This window comes from Mirounga angustirostris, unplaced genomic scaffold (assembly GCF_029215605.1).
Source record: "Mirounga angustirostris isolate CCGP_5_RB_7025 unplaced genomic scaffold, mMirAng1.0.hap1 SCAF_14, whole genome shotgun sequence".
Lineage (NCBI taxonomy): Eukaryota > Metazoa > Chordata > Mammalia > Carnivora > Phocidae > Mirounga > Mirounga angustirostris.
In genome coordinates this window covers 21,142,081-21,158,466 of record NW_026991722.1, presented here as the reverse complement: position 1 = coordinate 21,158,466, position 16,386 = coordinate 21,142,081, and the positions used below count along the sequence as shown (strand labels likewise).

Genomic DNA, 16,386 nt, shown 5'->3' with positions numbered 1-16,386 from the left:
GAATTGGACTCACTTTTGACAGCTTGCTGGTAACAATGTACCTAGCATCGTGCTGTGTGTGGTAAACATGAGAAAGACGTACAGTTCCATGGGTCCGTTTTCAAGAACCATGCAATGTAGTTGGGAGGAGTATGTAAATACTTCCAGCCCAACATTAAAAATACAAAATGTGAAATTAAGTGGTGCCATCTCATATGTATATCGTCATTATAGGGCTTCAGATGGGCAATCACTATTGGTAATAGAAGAAAAGACTCCTTAAACCCAAGAATGGACTTTTACTATATGAGTAGAACTTGATTCAACACACATGATTGCGGAGGGAAAGATTACTTGAACCTTTACGTAGAGAAATCCTAGAATTGGAAAATCAAGATGCCAAGAAGCTGCTCATAGAGCGAGGATTGCAAGATGCATTCAGGGGACAGTTAGGGTACCGCTGTGTATTATTATGATAAAGAGAGGGAAAGAAAGAGAGAGAAAGAAAATGGTGATGTTTTGCTCTTTCCCTCTACTCTAACACAACAGTTCTCTGGCTTTCCTACTTTTCAACACATTAAGTATCTCTGTCCACACTGGTCACTGAAGATCAGCATGCTCACCTCCAGAACCCTGCAAACCCCATTCACTCTTGGCTGCTGATGCCAATCATACCTTGCTTCTCAGGGGAGGCGGGGTGTGAAAGTGTGGGGCATTAGAGGAAAGGAAGATGTGGAATAGGAAGAGGGCCTAAGTATCTGTTAATTCACCCAGTAATGGTAAAATCATCATCATCAGAATCAGACCTGTTCAGCTGCTTAAAATGAGTATACTTGTTAGTCTTTCTGAGCCACAGTTTACTCACCTATAAAATGGAACTAAAAATGTCTGCCTTGTGGATTCATAATTAGTACTATTCTCATGCTATTATAACAGTCTCTTATAATTTATTCTTCAAATTCAGCCACAATACTTCTTCTAAAACACATATTTAATTGAGTCACTTTTCTGCATAAAATATCTGTAATGGACCTCTGGCTTCTGCAAGATAACTTACAGACTCTTTGGTAGAGCATATAGGGAGTTTTATTATTTCATGTTTGCCTGTCTTTCTAAGGTTACCCACCTCACTCTTTTCTACCTGATCTACTCATCTTTTAATTCTCAACTCAGATGTCACCCTGAAAAGCCTTTGATCATTTTACTAGGCATAAATAGTCATCATCCTGTTTTTCCATTGTGGCACCTACCTATAATATTTTTAAAACTTTTGGCCATATGATGTAGTTATTATTACTCAACATTTTCCCCCTCACTAATTTATGAGCCTTTGCAATATCCCCAATACTTAGAACAGTGGTCCATTCAATACATTTGTTGACTAGATGGATGGAGCACGAGCTGATACGTGAATGAAAAAATTTTGTGCTCCAGAAGTGTCATCATTTACACATACAAACAGCACAACTAGTGTGATCCTGACATTCTGGTGTTTTCATACTGTAGTTGCAACTTCCTGATGAACAGTCACTTGGAGAAGAAAGAGCTTTCATGCTGTTTTGTTACCTCTCCTTGCACTGCTTGGTAACTCCACTCAGACACAAGCATATCTCACACTGCCTTTGGGATAAGCTTGTGGACCATCCAGGTATGGGAGACTTTCATGTTCATTCAGTGGCTTTTGAGGACAGTTGTTCTTTTATAATCCATGAAAAATTCTTCCTCATCCTCCATGTTTTAGTCGGGTGAATGAGCTAGCTCTTGGGAAGATCTAGTCATCCAGGAGAGGGTCCATGTTTAGAGAAATAGGAGGCTTTTTAGATTTTGATAAAGACAAGGCTGCACCAGAAGTGATTCCTTAGACCCACATACTAGCCATTATTCCAGATATGCTATAGGCAAGAATGCATACAAAGAGAGAAGAGAAAATTCCACAATCACCATATCATTCATATATATGTATGTATTTTTTTGTCTTTTCTTCTCATTGGCTGACATCTATTATCCTGTTCAGGAATCCAGATACCAGTGAGTCTGGCTTAGCGTTGCTTTACTCTGGTGCTTGCAAAGGAAGAAGAACGCAATGTTTGCAAACTTTTTTCCTACCTTAGAATATTCCCCAGGCAACTTTTCTTCACCTGTCAATTGCCACACTGCAAAAAAACTTCAGGAAGTCAGGACCCAAAATCAAACTGAGATGTCAACCAAGAGCCAGGAATTAGGGGTTCATTTATTGAAATTGTTTATGTCTATGATGACTATAATTTCCATTTTGGAAAGTGTCCTGATTAATACCCAGATCCAGGCAAAAGTGGTAATAGCACCCTCTTTCATTCTTAAAGTGGCCTGGTTTTCATAATTATATGGTCACCCAATTCACGACGTTTGTAGGTGGAAAAATAATCTTAGATTTTAGATTGATTTCTAAGGATTTTAAAAATGAATTTGCTTTTTATTGTAGTCTAGTCTGTCCATATTTTATTGCATAAAGTCAGAAGTTGGAACTCCAAAAAAAAGTGCTTCTCATGGTCAAGGAAAAGATGGATAATCACATATTTGGTTCTCTTACATTGTTTCTAACTCGTAGCAGGTCACCAAAGAACATTCCCATTCTTGAAAACTACTGCTCTTAGACTTGCCACAGGTGACAAATATAAGGATATGTTTTGAAGGAAGGCAAAAAAGATTTGTTAAGCACCACATCTCAATATGTGGCAGGCATGTCAGCTTCTCTTACATATGAAGTAGTAACATTCTAGTTTCTTTCAATCAATGAGCTTTCTTTCATGTGTACTTGGAAACAATGTGTTAAGGAGAGCTCATTAATTCTTTTCCATTAATATATGTTTGAAATATCCTAGGCATGAGTTATGATTTCGCTTCCTGGCTCTTAGATATCCTGATGCCTTTGTTCAAAGTCAACAGTATTATCAACTGTGTGATAAATTGATCTCTTAGACACTTCTCCAGCCTCTGAAAAATTATCTGCTTCAAAATAGAGCTCCATATGATCTGTGTATTGGACCATAAAACTGTATTCAGGTGTCATTAATAGATATCCTTTATCCACTGGTACACAGGACACAAAATCAATTCAATTTCCATCATTATCACCAGAACTATTTTCAGAGAACCAATTCTAAGATCAAGAAGATACCTCAGTGCTCTGCATTCTTGGGAGAACGTTTATTGAACATTTGTTAGATGACCAATCTGTTCATTCAATTTAGATTATGGGCCATATGTTTTTCTTAGGATTGATTGTGTGGGTGCCATTCTTAAGGACCTTCTCTTATCCCCACTCAGGGAAGATAGATTAAAGAATAGATCAGAACTACCACATCCAGTTTTCCCCATGTCCTCTGCACATTAATTTTCCATTAACTCCTCCCTGAACTTATAAATATCTACTCAGAAAAACTAGACTCTAGAAATCCCAATTGAATTAATCTTTGTTAGCTGCTGATAAAATTTTTTATCATGGAAGATATTCTCCATCTGCCCATGACTGCTAAAAGTAGGGACTTAATGTAAACATTAATGTTTCATTTTATACAAACATACACACAGACACACACCACAATTCAAATATAGAAATAATATTTAAAGTGATATGTAAGAACAAGAACAAAGAAAATAGCTTGTATAATAATTATAACTTAAACTCTTGTTCACATTAATAACATGTCATTGAGCATTGTAACTCACATTAGTCACTCATCAGGCCTTGAGAACACAGTATACATGTCACTTTGGTAAACACCAAGGAATATCACAATAAGCACACTTCCTACAGGAAGTCCTATTACCTCTGCCCGCTTTTCCCCTCAATCCAGAGAGCAAATGGCAGGGAAATCATGGAGACTAACTTTTGCCCAAGGGAGCGCATGTCTCTTGCCAAAACCGCCCCCCCCCCAAAAAAAAGATGAAAAGAAGTCTCCTAGTGAGATCTGTTCTTTATCCTTTAGAGAAAATATAAAAGTTTACTCTTTAAATGACTTCATACTTTATAATACTGTAAAAATGCAAATAAGGGAAGGGACATGAAATTTCTGGTTTGGACTTACCTAATAGGTGCCTATAAAAAATAAATTTAGAAATATATAATTTTAATAACTCCTAAAATAGTTATACACTTCCTCTTTTCAAAGTTAACCATGGGCTCATTTGTTTTACTGTTCTTTCTGAAAGTACCATTTCCTGGTTTCAAAACCTAAGAAAAAGTAGAAAATATCTGTTTTAATTATCAAAAATTTCTGGAAGAAGTGATTTTTGGATGAAATTATCTGGATAAAATACCTAGTTGGTTATATGATATATGAATTCATTACTCTTTAGCATCTTGATTCCTTTTCTCACCCTTATTTCTATTACTAAGAAAATATGGGTACAGAATAACACAAGAATTCTTTATTTTCTGAAGAATATAACATTTTATTCATAAAGTACATTCTGATTACTGTGTCACATAAAGTCATGATACTACTAATTCTAGAAAAAAAGAAAAAAGAAAAACTGCCCATTTCCAATTTTTATGAACCATGTTGAGCTTTATTTGAATACAAAAAAAAGCCAGTATACATTGAAATGTATTACATTATTTCTACAAATGTTATATGTAAATTTCATATATTTATTATTGGGAATTTTTAATTTTGAAAAATGTTAGAGATTTAGTGTAGCATGCAAAAAAAATCAGGAGTTTTAAGCTAAATATAACTGTAGAACACATAAGACTGAAAATAATACATTATTTTTATTTGCATGTAGTTCTTTCAGCAATACTAGACAAATGAAAAAACATTTGTAATTAAACCTACTAGTGATTTTATAGTAAAAGATGGGTTAACTTGTTCTTAAATCTTTAAAGTCAGCGCAAATTAAAAACCATCTGCAGTTGGTGTATAGATCTTATATAGGATTGGGATATAGTGAACCAACTTGATCTGTCATGGCAGGATCCTCATCTAATACATGCTTTTATATTATCACTTCCCTGAAGATCTAGGACTGTGCCTTGCATTTAGCAGGCCCTTAATAAATTTTGAATGAATTATTACCAGTTTTATGCTCCACTAATAAAACAAAGACCTCCAGGATCAGATAGTACTTTATACTTTGCATCAACTGACTTTCCATCTTGCAGAATCGCATTCATCTTGTTTCCCTAGATCAATGCTTATGAAATTAACCAAGTTAACTAAACACATTCAATATTTGATCCACAAAGCCCTTAAAAATGCCTTGAAGTGCAAGCAATGACACTCAGTGTCCTTTTTGGTCTTCAGTGTCCCCTCATTTGACAACTTTGTGGTTCTTGCCTTAGAGCAAAGGGAGAGTCTTTTTTCTGGTTTGTTTTTGGTTTGTTTTAGCTTATTATTTTCCCCACAAAGGAAGCTTTTCTGGAAGTTAAAAGACATATTTTAGAGAATAGAAACATACCAGCACATAACGTTAAAATTTTATTCTCACGCCTTTAAGATGAAGAGATCCCCAGACTCACCAATATCCCAGAAAGGAGTTTTGTGTTTCCTTACTGAAGTGGTTCAAGGACTCTAAATTACCATAAATCCAATCTTGCTTGCTGATGATATCAAGTTTTTTTGAAGTACTTTCTGTTAAGAGTTACTTAATTTTCTTTGTGGTATCAATCTAATTATAACCAACAAAAAGTTAAGCAATGTCAGTACACTAGATTGTGTGGGTAGAATGTTCAAGTTTTAAGCTGCCCTCTCTTAGGTAGAAAGCATTTCCAGAATTCCTTTATCTGACATAGAGCTCTAACCATATGACATCTGATTTTCTCCTACCTATTGAAATTCACAGTGTAATCAGTAGCCTTACTAAATTCAGGGGGTGCTCTACCTATAGAGCTTTATGTCTGAGTAATACATGGATATGCTTGTGGGCTTGTTTTTGCATCTTCCCACAAACTAGCTGGGAGATGGAGAAACTTCATTAAAAAGACATTTGTCAGGATGCTAAAGGAAAAGGAAAATCCTCCACAGACTGTTTACCTAATTTCCAGCCAATACAGGATTACTCCCACCAGGAATCATTTATTGCTTTACTGGCCTAAGTGATGGGACTGTTATAATCTCTTTTGGCTGACTGCTTTGCAATCTAGCTGCTTTCAGATGTGAGAAAAGCTATCTTAATATTCATACAGAACTTCCGGCTCACTTCATTTCTTCCAACATTGATCTTACAATGTCCCGTGGGCAAAGCTTATCCTCTGTTCATTGAAACCCCAAATGTGCCAGAGTCACACAAGCAAGGTATTTGGGAAAAGGCTTGTCCACATTTTAGTCAGCCCACCAAAGTGCTCACATTTGCTGCTTATTTCATTTGCTTCTCTCCTGCCTTTCCCCATGGGGAGCGTCCATCCTAATACCTGCTTTATAGACCCACAGTCACTGGCCAGCAGATTTTAAATCTACCAGTTTATGCTGAAAACAGAAGATGATGTGATTAGATTAATGTATGCATTGCTTGTTGGAAGCTTGACATCCTAACTTCAGCTGTGCCTTGATATGAAAAGAATTTCTAAAATTCCAAACGTATGGTCTGTTAACAAGATTTAAGTTGTTCCATCACAACTGTTTTGCAAATAAAGTGATGAAATCTTGGGAAAGCGTCAGCAAGAGGAGTGTTTGGGATGCCGAACAATGTCACAAGAGCAGGACTTGAAAGTCTTAAAGAAGCAGATAAATAGGGGTGCCTGGGTGGCTCAGTCAGTTAAGAGTCTGCCTTTGGGGGCACCTGGGTGGCTCAGTCGTTAAGCATCTGCCTTCGGCTCAGGTCATGATCCCAGGGTCTTGGGATCAAGCCCCGCATCAGGCTCCCTGCTCAGCGGGAAGCCTGCTTCTCCCTCTCCCATTCCCCCTGCTTGTGTTCACTCTCTCGCTGTGTCTCTCTCTGTCAAATAAATAAAATCTTTAAAAAAAAAAAAAGAGTCTGCCTTTGGCTCAGGTCATGATCCCAGAGTCCTGGGATGGAGCCCCACTTTGGGCTCTGCACTCAGAGGGGAGTCTGCTGAGGATTCTCTCTCTCCCTCTGCCCCTCCTGCTTGTGCTCTCTCTCTCTCTTAAATAAATAAAAATCTTAAAAAAGAAGAAGAAGAAAAATAAAATCTATGCATGTGAGCAAATGACCTATGTTATTGTAGCTGACTGCCTCAGTTGGCTTCCTCTACATCATCCACTGATTGTAACTGCTTTCAGAAATAACTCTCTGAAGTAAATAAATGGAATATTAGCTGCATTCTTGTATGTGTTTGCATATAAATTCAACTCTCAAATGTGTTCCTATAAATTGTCAACCCAATAGATATTCTAGAATTCAAAATCTAATAAAATAATTACAGGTCTACAAGTGTGCCAATAGAAAAAAGTATTACCTGTGGTGAAACACATTAATTAAATTTGGCTGATGGTACAATTCTGGTTATTTCCTGGCTCAATGCTCTTAAAGACTGCTTTTACAACGGTTGCATACCTATTGGAAAGCAGTGTTTCCAGTAAGGTGATACTAAGGAAGTCTTCTTCCTTCCCTGCTGTGTTTGTAAGAAATATTCAGAACAGGTATGTGTGTGGTACCATAACCCCATTCTTTACTCCCTATCTACTACCTCATTCCCGGGCACCTATTTGGCACATACCACGAGGACTGCTCAAAATCCATTTATAAGACAAAATGTGCTGTCCCCTTGTAGAGTAATAATGCTAATTTGCCGCAAAGTCATGTCAGATGGATGGACTTCTTATAGCATGAAAGAGGGGGGCTCTACCTCTCTAGGAGCCATGACTAGCACCCTTTCTGTTCTGAGATGTTCAGGAAAGTAACATTGAGATTCATGCCCCTGCTGTACCTTCTGGGGACGCTTTTTGCAAGAAGATTGGAAAAAAAAAAAAAGAAGAGGGCGGACGACTTTTCAGAGAGGAATTGAATTTAGCTTGTTTAAAAGAGTATTCATGACAGATTTTTCTCACACATAAAAAAATAACATTTCCTCACAAAGTATACTGGAATTAATATTCTTAACCTTTCTCTGAGGTGGCCAAAATACCTTGTTCAATTGTTTGTGTGTTTTAAAATGTTTATTATTTCTGTCTATTTTCTTTCATTGTGCATTCATGCGCTCTATCCCTAATATTCTTATGTTTTTCCAACAAACAGGTCGTCATGGAGATGGAGGTTATTGGCCAGTTGATACTAATTTGATTGATAGAAGCACTCTCAATGGTAAGTCAATCAATTAGGTCTATTGGATTAGTTATATTAATTAAATGGTTAATTCTAGAGTGTCTGAGGCAGATTTCTTTTTACTTACTGAAAGTGTTAAGAACCCTAGACCTAGAGTTTTAGTGGGGATAATAGAAAGATGAAATTATTAGCAAACCTGTAGCATATTCTACCAGCAGACAATGCCAGTGAGAGTCAACAAGTGCACAAAACAGAGTCCGTTAGAAAAGCTGAGAAAAATCACTTTTATAAGTGATGCAGGGTTAACAATAGAATATCTAGATTTTAAAGTGTTATATATATTTAAAATGTTTCAAAAAATTTAATATTATTAGAGAGAGGTGATATCTAAGGTAGTTTGAACTAAACCCACTCAGTTTCCTAAAATGAAGTCACTGGGACCTTTTGCCTGGAGAGTTTACTCTTCAGAATCCTCTAGCACCTTATTGCTAATTTTTCTTCACACTCTCAAGATTGAACATTTATTTCTGCTCATTCTAATGGATCATTCACATGTTTTGGGGTTGAGCAGACAGAGGTAATATCTGAACTGCACAGAAGAAGCAGGTTGGTGTTGGAGCTGTCTTCTAGGATCTTGTCCTCAGTTTGCTGAAACAGAAACTGTGGGAGAATGGAATAATACTAGCCAAACTCCCAAGGGACTGATGTATATATGCTAAATTCCTTATATAGATTTTTAAAAAATTGCTCCAATGCTGTTGTTTGGTTTGGTTTACTATAAATATATTCTATATATTCAAAATACAAATATGAATGCTTGTGTACCCATCAGCGAGGTTAAGATATAAAATATTCAACATACAATTGAAATCTCTTATATGTCTCTGACTTAACACATGCTCGCCACCGTTTCCTTCATTCCTCATTGATGTAACCATTCTCCCAAATGTGATGTTTACTGTATAGATACATATCCCTAAAGGTTATATTATTATACATGTTTATCACTTTATAGAAATGACATCATACTATATGTATCTTGTTGCAACTTGCATTCATATTTAATTTTGTTTTTAAGATCTACCCATGTATTTACAAATACCTCTCCTTCACTTATCTTTACTGCTATATAGTGTTTTATTTTATGAAAATAACACAATATATGTATATAACCATTTTAGCAGGTTTTCATGAGAAATTTGATTACTGAATAGATATTCATTTGGGTGGTCTCTTATTAAAAAATCCATATGGGGGGCACCTGGGTGGCTCAGTCATTAAGCATCTGCCTTCGGCTCAGGTCATGATCCCAGAGTCCTGGGATCGAGCCCTGCATCGGGCTCCCTGCTCCACGGGAAGCCTGCTTCTCCCTCTCCCACTCCCCCTGCTTGTGTTCCCTCTCTCGCTGTGTCTCTCTCTGTCAAATAAATAAATAAAATCTTTAAAAAACGTCCATATGGGAAGCTAAAATTGCAATCTAAAAATTGCTTGCTGGTTGAGAAATTAGAATAAGGGGGTGAGTTACGTGATTATTTCCTATTATAGGCTATAATAACCTAACGTATCTATTTTCTCAAAGAGGACATATGTGTCTGTGGAATAGACCAGAGGCTCCAGTTAAAGACTCAGTATCTCCTCCTCTGGCCAGTGGTGGACTCAGGAACATATTTTTACCTATTGACTCTTCTTTTGTAATTGCCAAGCATGCCCTGCTCTGATAATAATGCATTTACTTAACCAGAATATTAAAATAAAATAAGTATATTTCTTACATTTAAGCTTCCTTAATATATTCCAATCAGACCTATCTAAGGTTATATCCAGAATGCTCTTTCCAGATTACTACAATCCTCACCACTTCCTATTGTCTTGTACACAGATCCCCTTTCCTCATTAAGTAACACTATTATCTCCTATAGGTATTTCAGGTTTAGACACCTGCTATAGCTAGTACCTGGCTCTGGTAGTTTCCAGACTCCCATACATACAAGGGACACTTTAGGGAGCTCACAGCAGGAAGATGAGAGGAGGGATATGTTGGGACTGAAAACAGACCAAGGGTGTGCTCCTTAAATAAGTTTAGATAATGGTGGTTCCCTTCCCAAAAACGTGCAGGTTTTATCAACTCATTCTTTTGCCTCAAATTTTATCTTGAGTCTCAGCAATATGCCAAACACACTTCATGCATTCAAGCAGTCAGTTAAGAAATGCTACTAAGCCCTCACTGTGTGCCAGGAGCTTCCTATGAGCTATGCCCACATATTGAAAACTAGAACGCCAAAGGAGCAACAAACAAGAAGGAGAATTACCCAGGTGGACAAGACAGAGAAATACATGCCAGGAAGATGAAAGAGAGTGAAACAAATCCTAGGGATGTGAGGGAGGGTAAAAGAAGGTCATTGTTGAAATTGTGTGGGGAAACAACATGGTAGTATTTTTTGCCCCGAGATAGGGAGGTTCTAGGTTTAGAGTCCATGCCAGGAATTAACATCATCCCCTTTCAAATCATCCTGCAGAGCTGATTTTCAGATGCTGTTCTATAGAGAGTTTCAAACTGGAATTCATCCACAGCTAAGGGCATGACTATCCATACTGGCATATGATGGTGTTTTTTGAAGAGAGAGTGCCAGGAAATTAAGAGAGAGTCAGAATGGATAATTGAGAAGGAACAATTGTCCCTTCACCATTCCTACTCTCTACTAAGCCATGGTAATGTGTGTTAAAGGTGGAGCAGGTGTAAGCCTCAGACATAAAACCAATGTATTCTCTTAAACTGTACATCCTAAGGAGCTTTCATTTTGGATAAAACTGCCAAATTTAGCAACTCAAAATACAGGAGGCCCACTAAAATTTCAGTCATTTCTAATTGCCTCTAAATATGAGATAAAGGAAAATATTGCAAAGAATTTCTATCTCAATGTACTTATGCATCTCAAGGTACATATTTATAGGCAACTAGAAATACTTGAAATTTAACTGAGTCCCCTGTATTTTTAATTACTAAATCTAGCAGTCCTAATTTTGGATGAAGTTTAAAAGTTTGGTATTAACTAATTTAACTTGCCCTTCAAAAAAAGTGAGGTTTCTGAAAAGAAACCCCACACTAAATTGGACGCAAACAGGTAAGTCAACAAGAACTTTACACAGGAGTCAGACCTCAGATGAAGAGAATGACAGTGACAGTAATTGAGGGAAATGCATGTCATTGTATTTTTTTTTTTTTGCCATTGAAGATTCCTCATGAGAAAGATAATTGTAATTAAATTGAATCTAATATATATTATCTCACCAGAGAAAGTCATGGAGATAAAATAGAGGAATGGCAGCCAATGACTTTGAACTAGTTTAGATAGATTATTGTCATCACCCCTTCTCACTTTTCTGTATCACTTAATGATGTTTTAGGTATTTCATGTTAAATGAATGGGATGAACAAAGCACCTGGATCATTTCTAGAATTCTTACTGGAATAACAAATTATTACAGGCTACTTGACTAATGAAAGTGACTTGATAACCTGCGAGAGACATGGGCGGTGGAGGGCAAACTCAATCTGTTTCCCATTCTATTTTGCTAACCCATAAATGATGGTAAATATGTAATTTAACTTTAGCTCGGGTTATTACAAGCCAATCAGCTAAGGCATCTTGAAAAACCCTACCTTCCTAATTAAAGTTCTGCTAATGTCTTAAGCGTTAAGAAGGGGGTATAATTTCTAAATTGATGTACAAATGAAGCCTTGACTGAGAAAACTCCAACCCACCCAACCTAGGCTGCATCAACATAAACATTTTAAAATCTGAGTTTTTGAACCTCGTAACCGAGGAAAATTTCATACAGCTCCTCTTAGGGTAACAGAATTACAAAGTTTTCCTGTCTCTCCCTACACTTCCTGGATTCATCCTTCAAATAATTGTAATAGAATAATGGCTTATTGTCAGGATACTCAAGCTAGTTGCAAATAAATTTAGACCTCACTAATCACTTACTCTTTCTTACAGAAGGCCACTCTTTTAAAAATGTACTCTTGGAATTCAAATAAAGAAAAACAAAGCTATAGTTCATGTTTACTCTTGTAGTAGGAAGCCCTTAATTAAATTGAGGAAACTGAAGAGGCATCCTAAATTATTTTCCGATGGCAGGTAGAATCAAAGCTAATATGTGCTGATATGCTAGTATTATACTTTTATGATGCATTCAATTTTATGGTCCACATTCTTAAAGCAGGAAAATCTTCAACTTCTGAAATGTGATTTTCTAGTTTATATTTGTATGAATAAGAACAACAGTGACAATTACTTCAGTCCTGCTTTTCTCATTGGGGAAGATAAATCACCAATTTCTTTTTGTCGGTGGTTCTTCCTGTAATTTGTGAAATTAGCAATCTTGGCTAAGAGATCTATGATCCCTCCAAAGATGTTGCTATATTGATTTCAACCTTTAAAAACCAAATTAAGTTTGATAAGTATTGATGCTTTGGTGAAATATTGTTAAAAAGTCAATATTATTAATTAATTTTTAAATATTCAGAATCATATTAGGTGTTCTGTAGAACATGACTTACACTGTGTGTTTAGGAGAAAAGACCATGATTTGCCCCCTACTTTTTTTTTAATTTAATTTAATTTTATTACGTTATGTTAGTCTCCATACAATACATCATTAGTTTTTGATGTAGTGATCCATGATTCATTGTTTTCGTATAACACCCAGTGCTCCATGCAGTACATGCCCTCCTTAATACCAATCACCAGGCCAACCCATCCCCCTACCCCCCTCCCCTCCAAAAACCTCAGTCTGTTTCTCGGAGTCCATAGTCTTTCATGGTTCATCTCCCCCACCCTCCCCGATTTCTACTTTTGAAAAATTTTGTTTTATTATTTTCAGAACTCAATAACATTTTAGCTAATTTAAATAGAGTCTGCATTAAAGCTCTTCCATATTTGCATGAAATGATCATTCTGAGGTTGGTGAGCTGTTATAAGATATTGAACAGACACCTTAATGTCAAGAGAAAGGTCCAGAAATAAAACTTTATGTTGTTTCCCTGATAGAAAGTAAGTGGAGTGGTCCAGGGTCTCAAGTTCTAGTCTGCAAGAGGCTCTGCCTACCTACCATCCAACCATTATCTATGGCAAATGATTTTAAGGATCCCAGACTAATCCCAAGCCCCAGGTTCTAGAATGACTTTGCCAGGAATTAGGACTATATGCATCAAGTCACTTAAAGTTTTGGGATCTCAGTTTTTCATCTGAACATAGAAAGTGTTAAGCTAGATCAGGGTTTCTCAACCTCAGAACTATTGCCATTTGAGACTGGATAATTCTTTGTTGTGGGGCCTGTCCTATGCAATGTAGGATCCCTGGCCAGGAGTATTTCCCCTCTACCATGTTGTAACAACCAAAAATGTCTCTAAACTTTGCCAAATTCCCCCCTTGAGGAGCAAAATCTCCCCAGTTAAAAACCTCTCATCTAGATCACCATCCCCCAAATGTTGTCCCAAGGTAAACAGATCCCATGAGAAGCTCTGAGGGAAAAAAATGTCCTTTTGTCAAATAATATTGGGCCACTAATGTCTCTTTTGCCAGATCCTCTCCTTCTACCTGAACACTAGAAGTATTAGTCTTGAAACATCTCTGCTGACTCTACACTCTTGACTTCGTGACCTCGTCCACTCCCATCTATGTGCCAACTCCCAAATTTATATTTCTAACACAGACCTTCTAGCTGCCTCTTTATAATTTAGCATAAGATCTCAACCCTAACATAGTCAAGACTGAGCTCTTGTTCTTCTCTCACTGGTCTTTCACCCTCTCCCTCACCTCAGACATAGGACTATGGCTTAAGTCTGAACCTGACACTTCCTTTTTTCCCTCCCCCACTTGCAGTCTGCTTTGTATCGTGTATTGTGTACCTGTCTACTTTGCTTGGCTGCCTGGCCACCAACTCCGTTGAAGCTATCACTGTGTCTCTCTGGAGAACGTTAACATCTTCTTGACAGGTCTCTCCACTTCCACCACCAACCCCTTTCTTCCTGCAAGCCCTTAAATGGTCTGTGATTGTTCTGAGGATAACTGAATGTGATCTCCGAGGCTCTTGAATGAACTGGGTCTTGTTTCTCTTTCCAGCCTCATTTTGTGCCGGTTCCCTTTTGCTCCTAGTGCTCCGGACACATGATCTGCTCTCAGTTCCCCTGTAAAGAAACAGGAGCTAACTCCTAGGATATGCCATGATTCTGCCTAAATGTTATTTTTTTTTATTATGTTATGTTAATCACCATACATTACATCATTAGTTTTTGATGTAGTGTTCCATGATTCATTGTTTGCGTATAACACCCAGTGCTCCATGCAGAACATGCCCTCTTTAATACCCATCACCGGCCTAACCCATCCCATTGCCATGCAGTACGTGCCCTCCTAATACCAATCCCCTCTAGAACCCTCAGTTTTTTTCTCAGAATACCAAATATGTATTTACTTCATGATTTGTTTAATACGTATTTTCCAGAAAGTTGTAAGTTCCATGATACCAACCATGATGCCTCTTTTTGAGAGGCACGTGGGGGCAGGGGCAATCGCAGTATTCTAATTTGATACCTACCTAGTTGTATTCCTCAGACGAGACAAACCTAAGGTCCTCCTACTCTCCTGCCATCCCACAATGTTCTAATTTGGGAACTATTCTCAAACTGCATAATATACAAGAAGACGATGATGTGCAAATTATTATGAAGCAATGTAAGCGGGGCCCTATGAATACTTGTTAATGGTTCCATAGCCTGACTATTGCTTCCTCTCTGCTCTTCCAGAAAAACAGCTCAGAAATGGAGCTTTCACAGCTCCCTTCTAACAATTATGGGTTGGTCCCAGGTGAGAAGTAACCTGACATTCTACTCAGGTCACAATGATCCAGACAAGGTACATGTTTTAGGAATGGAAGAGATAGGCCATTTAATATATATTGATTTTTTTTCCTTCTCTGGTCTAACCAGTTGGGCAGACTTACAGCTACATCACAACCATATGTGCCTCTCATAGGTTCCTTTCCGCCTGCTTGAATCCTTTCATGAATTCTCTCCCCCTATCCCCCCCAGCTTCACTGACGTATGATAGACATATAACATTACATAAGTTTAAGGTGTACAATGTGTTAATTTGATACACTTATATATCTCAAAACCATCACCACCGTAGCATTAGCTGACACCCCATCACATCACATAATTACCATTTATTTTTTTGTAATAAGAAAATTTAATATCTATACTCTGAGCAACTTTCAAGTATATAGTACAGTATTATTAACTATAATCTCCATGATGTACATTGTAACCCCAGAATTTATTCTTCTGGTAACTGGAAATTTATACCGCTTGGCCCAATATCTCATTTCCCCCCAACCCCCAGTCTTGATAACCACCATTCAGCTTTTTCAGATTCCACATACAAGTGCCATCATAGAGTATTTGTCTTTCTCTGTCTGACTTATTTCATTAGCATAGTGCCCTCAAGGTCCACCCATGTTTAGATCACAGCATCATATCCCCAGCACCTAACTGGATCTTCAATATATTTTTCTAGAATAATTGTTATATCCTTTACCATCCCTGCCCTATCTCTCCTGGCAATTCATAGTTCACATTAGCATGTTCAAAATTCTGAGATTTGAGAAAAGAAATATGTCTTCCAACTTAATTGACCAAGGAACTTCCTCCCCACCCCATAATGCCGATTAATATTTCATTTTAGGGAACATTGGCCTAGATTATCTGTGAAATTTCTTCCAGCTGATTCACTGTATAGCACCTTATTTCAGCAGGAGATGCCTTGAAATATTCAATGCCATAGGAATTTCTGTTCAAATTCAAAGACCTGTAAAATTATTGAGACATATGTTGAGCTCAGAGTGTTCTAATAACAAAACTGTTATCAGCGAAGACTGCAATTGTGGGAAAGAAGTCCAGTCCCCAAGCAATCATTGGATCTGTTCTCTCCCAAGTACTATAAAAATTAAAGACATTATTATTTCACAAAACCAATTTTCCAATTATTACTAAGACTTTAGGCCCATCAGATTATGAAATATATATTTGTTTTTATCGAATTTAGTAGAGAAAGGATGTAACCTCTTATGGTAATCAGACATCATGAAAATAAAAAATGGATGGAATGCCCATGTGACTTTTAAAAATTTAATTTT

The 16,386-nt window shown here is 37.2% G+C and overlaps 1 protein-coding gene across 1 annotated transcript in view; it reads left to right on the top strand.

Moving 5' to 3' along the window:
• The window catches only part of DCC (DCC netrin 1 receptor), a 775,798-nt gene that overhangs the window by 672,707 nt on the left and 86,705 nt on the right, over positions 1–16,386 (top strand). The window contains exon 22 of the mRNA XM_064578790.1: positions 8,158–8,223. Coding sequence (XP_064434860.1) covers positions 8,158–8,223 — 66 coding nt within the window. The remainder of the gene's footprint in view (positions 1–8,157; positions 8,224–16,386) is intronic.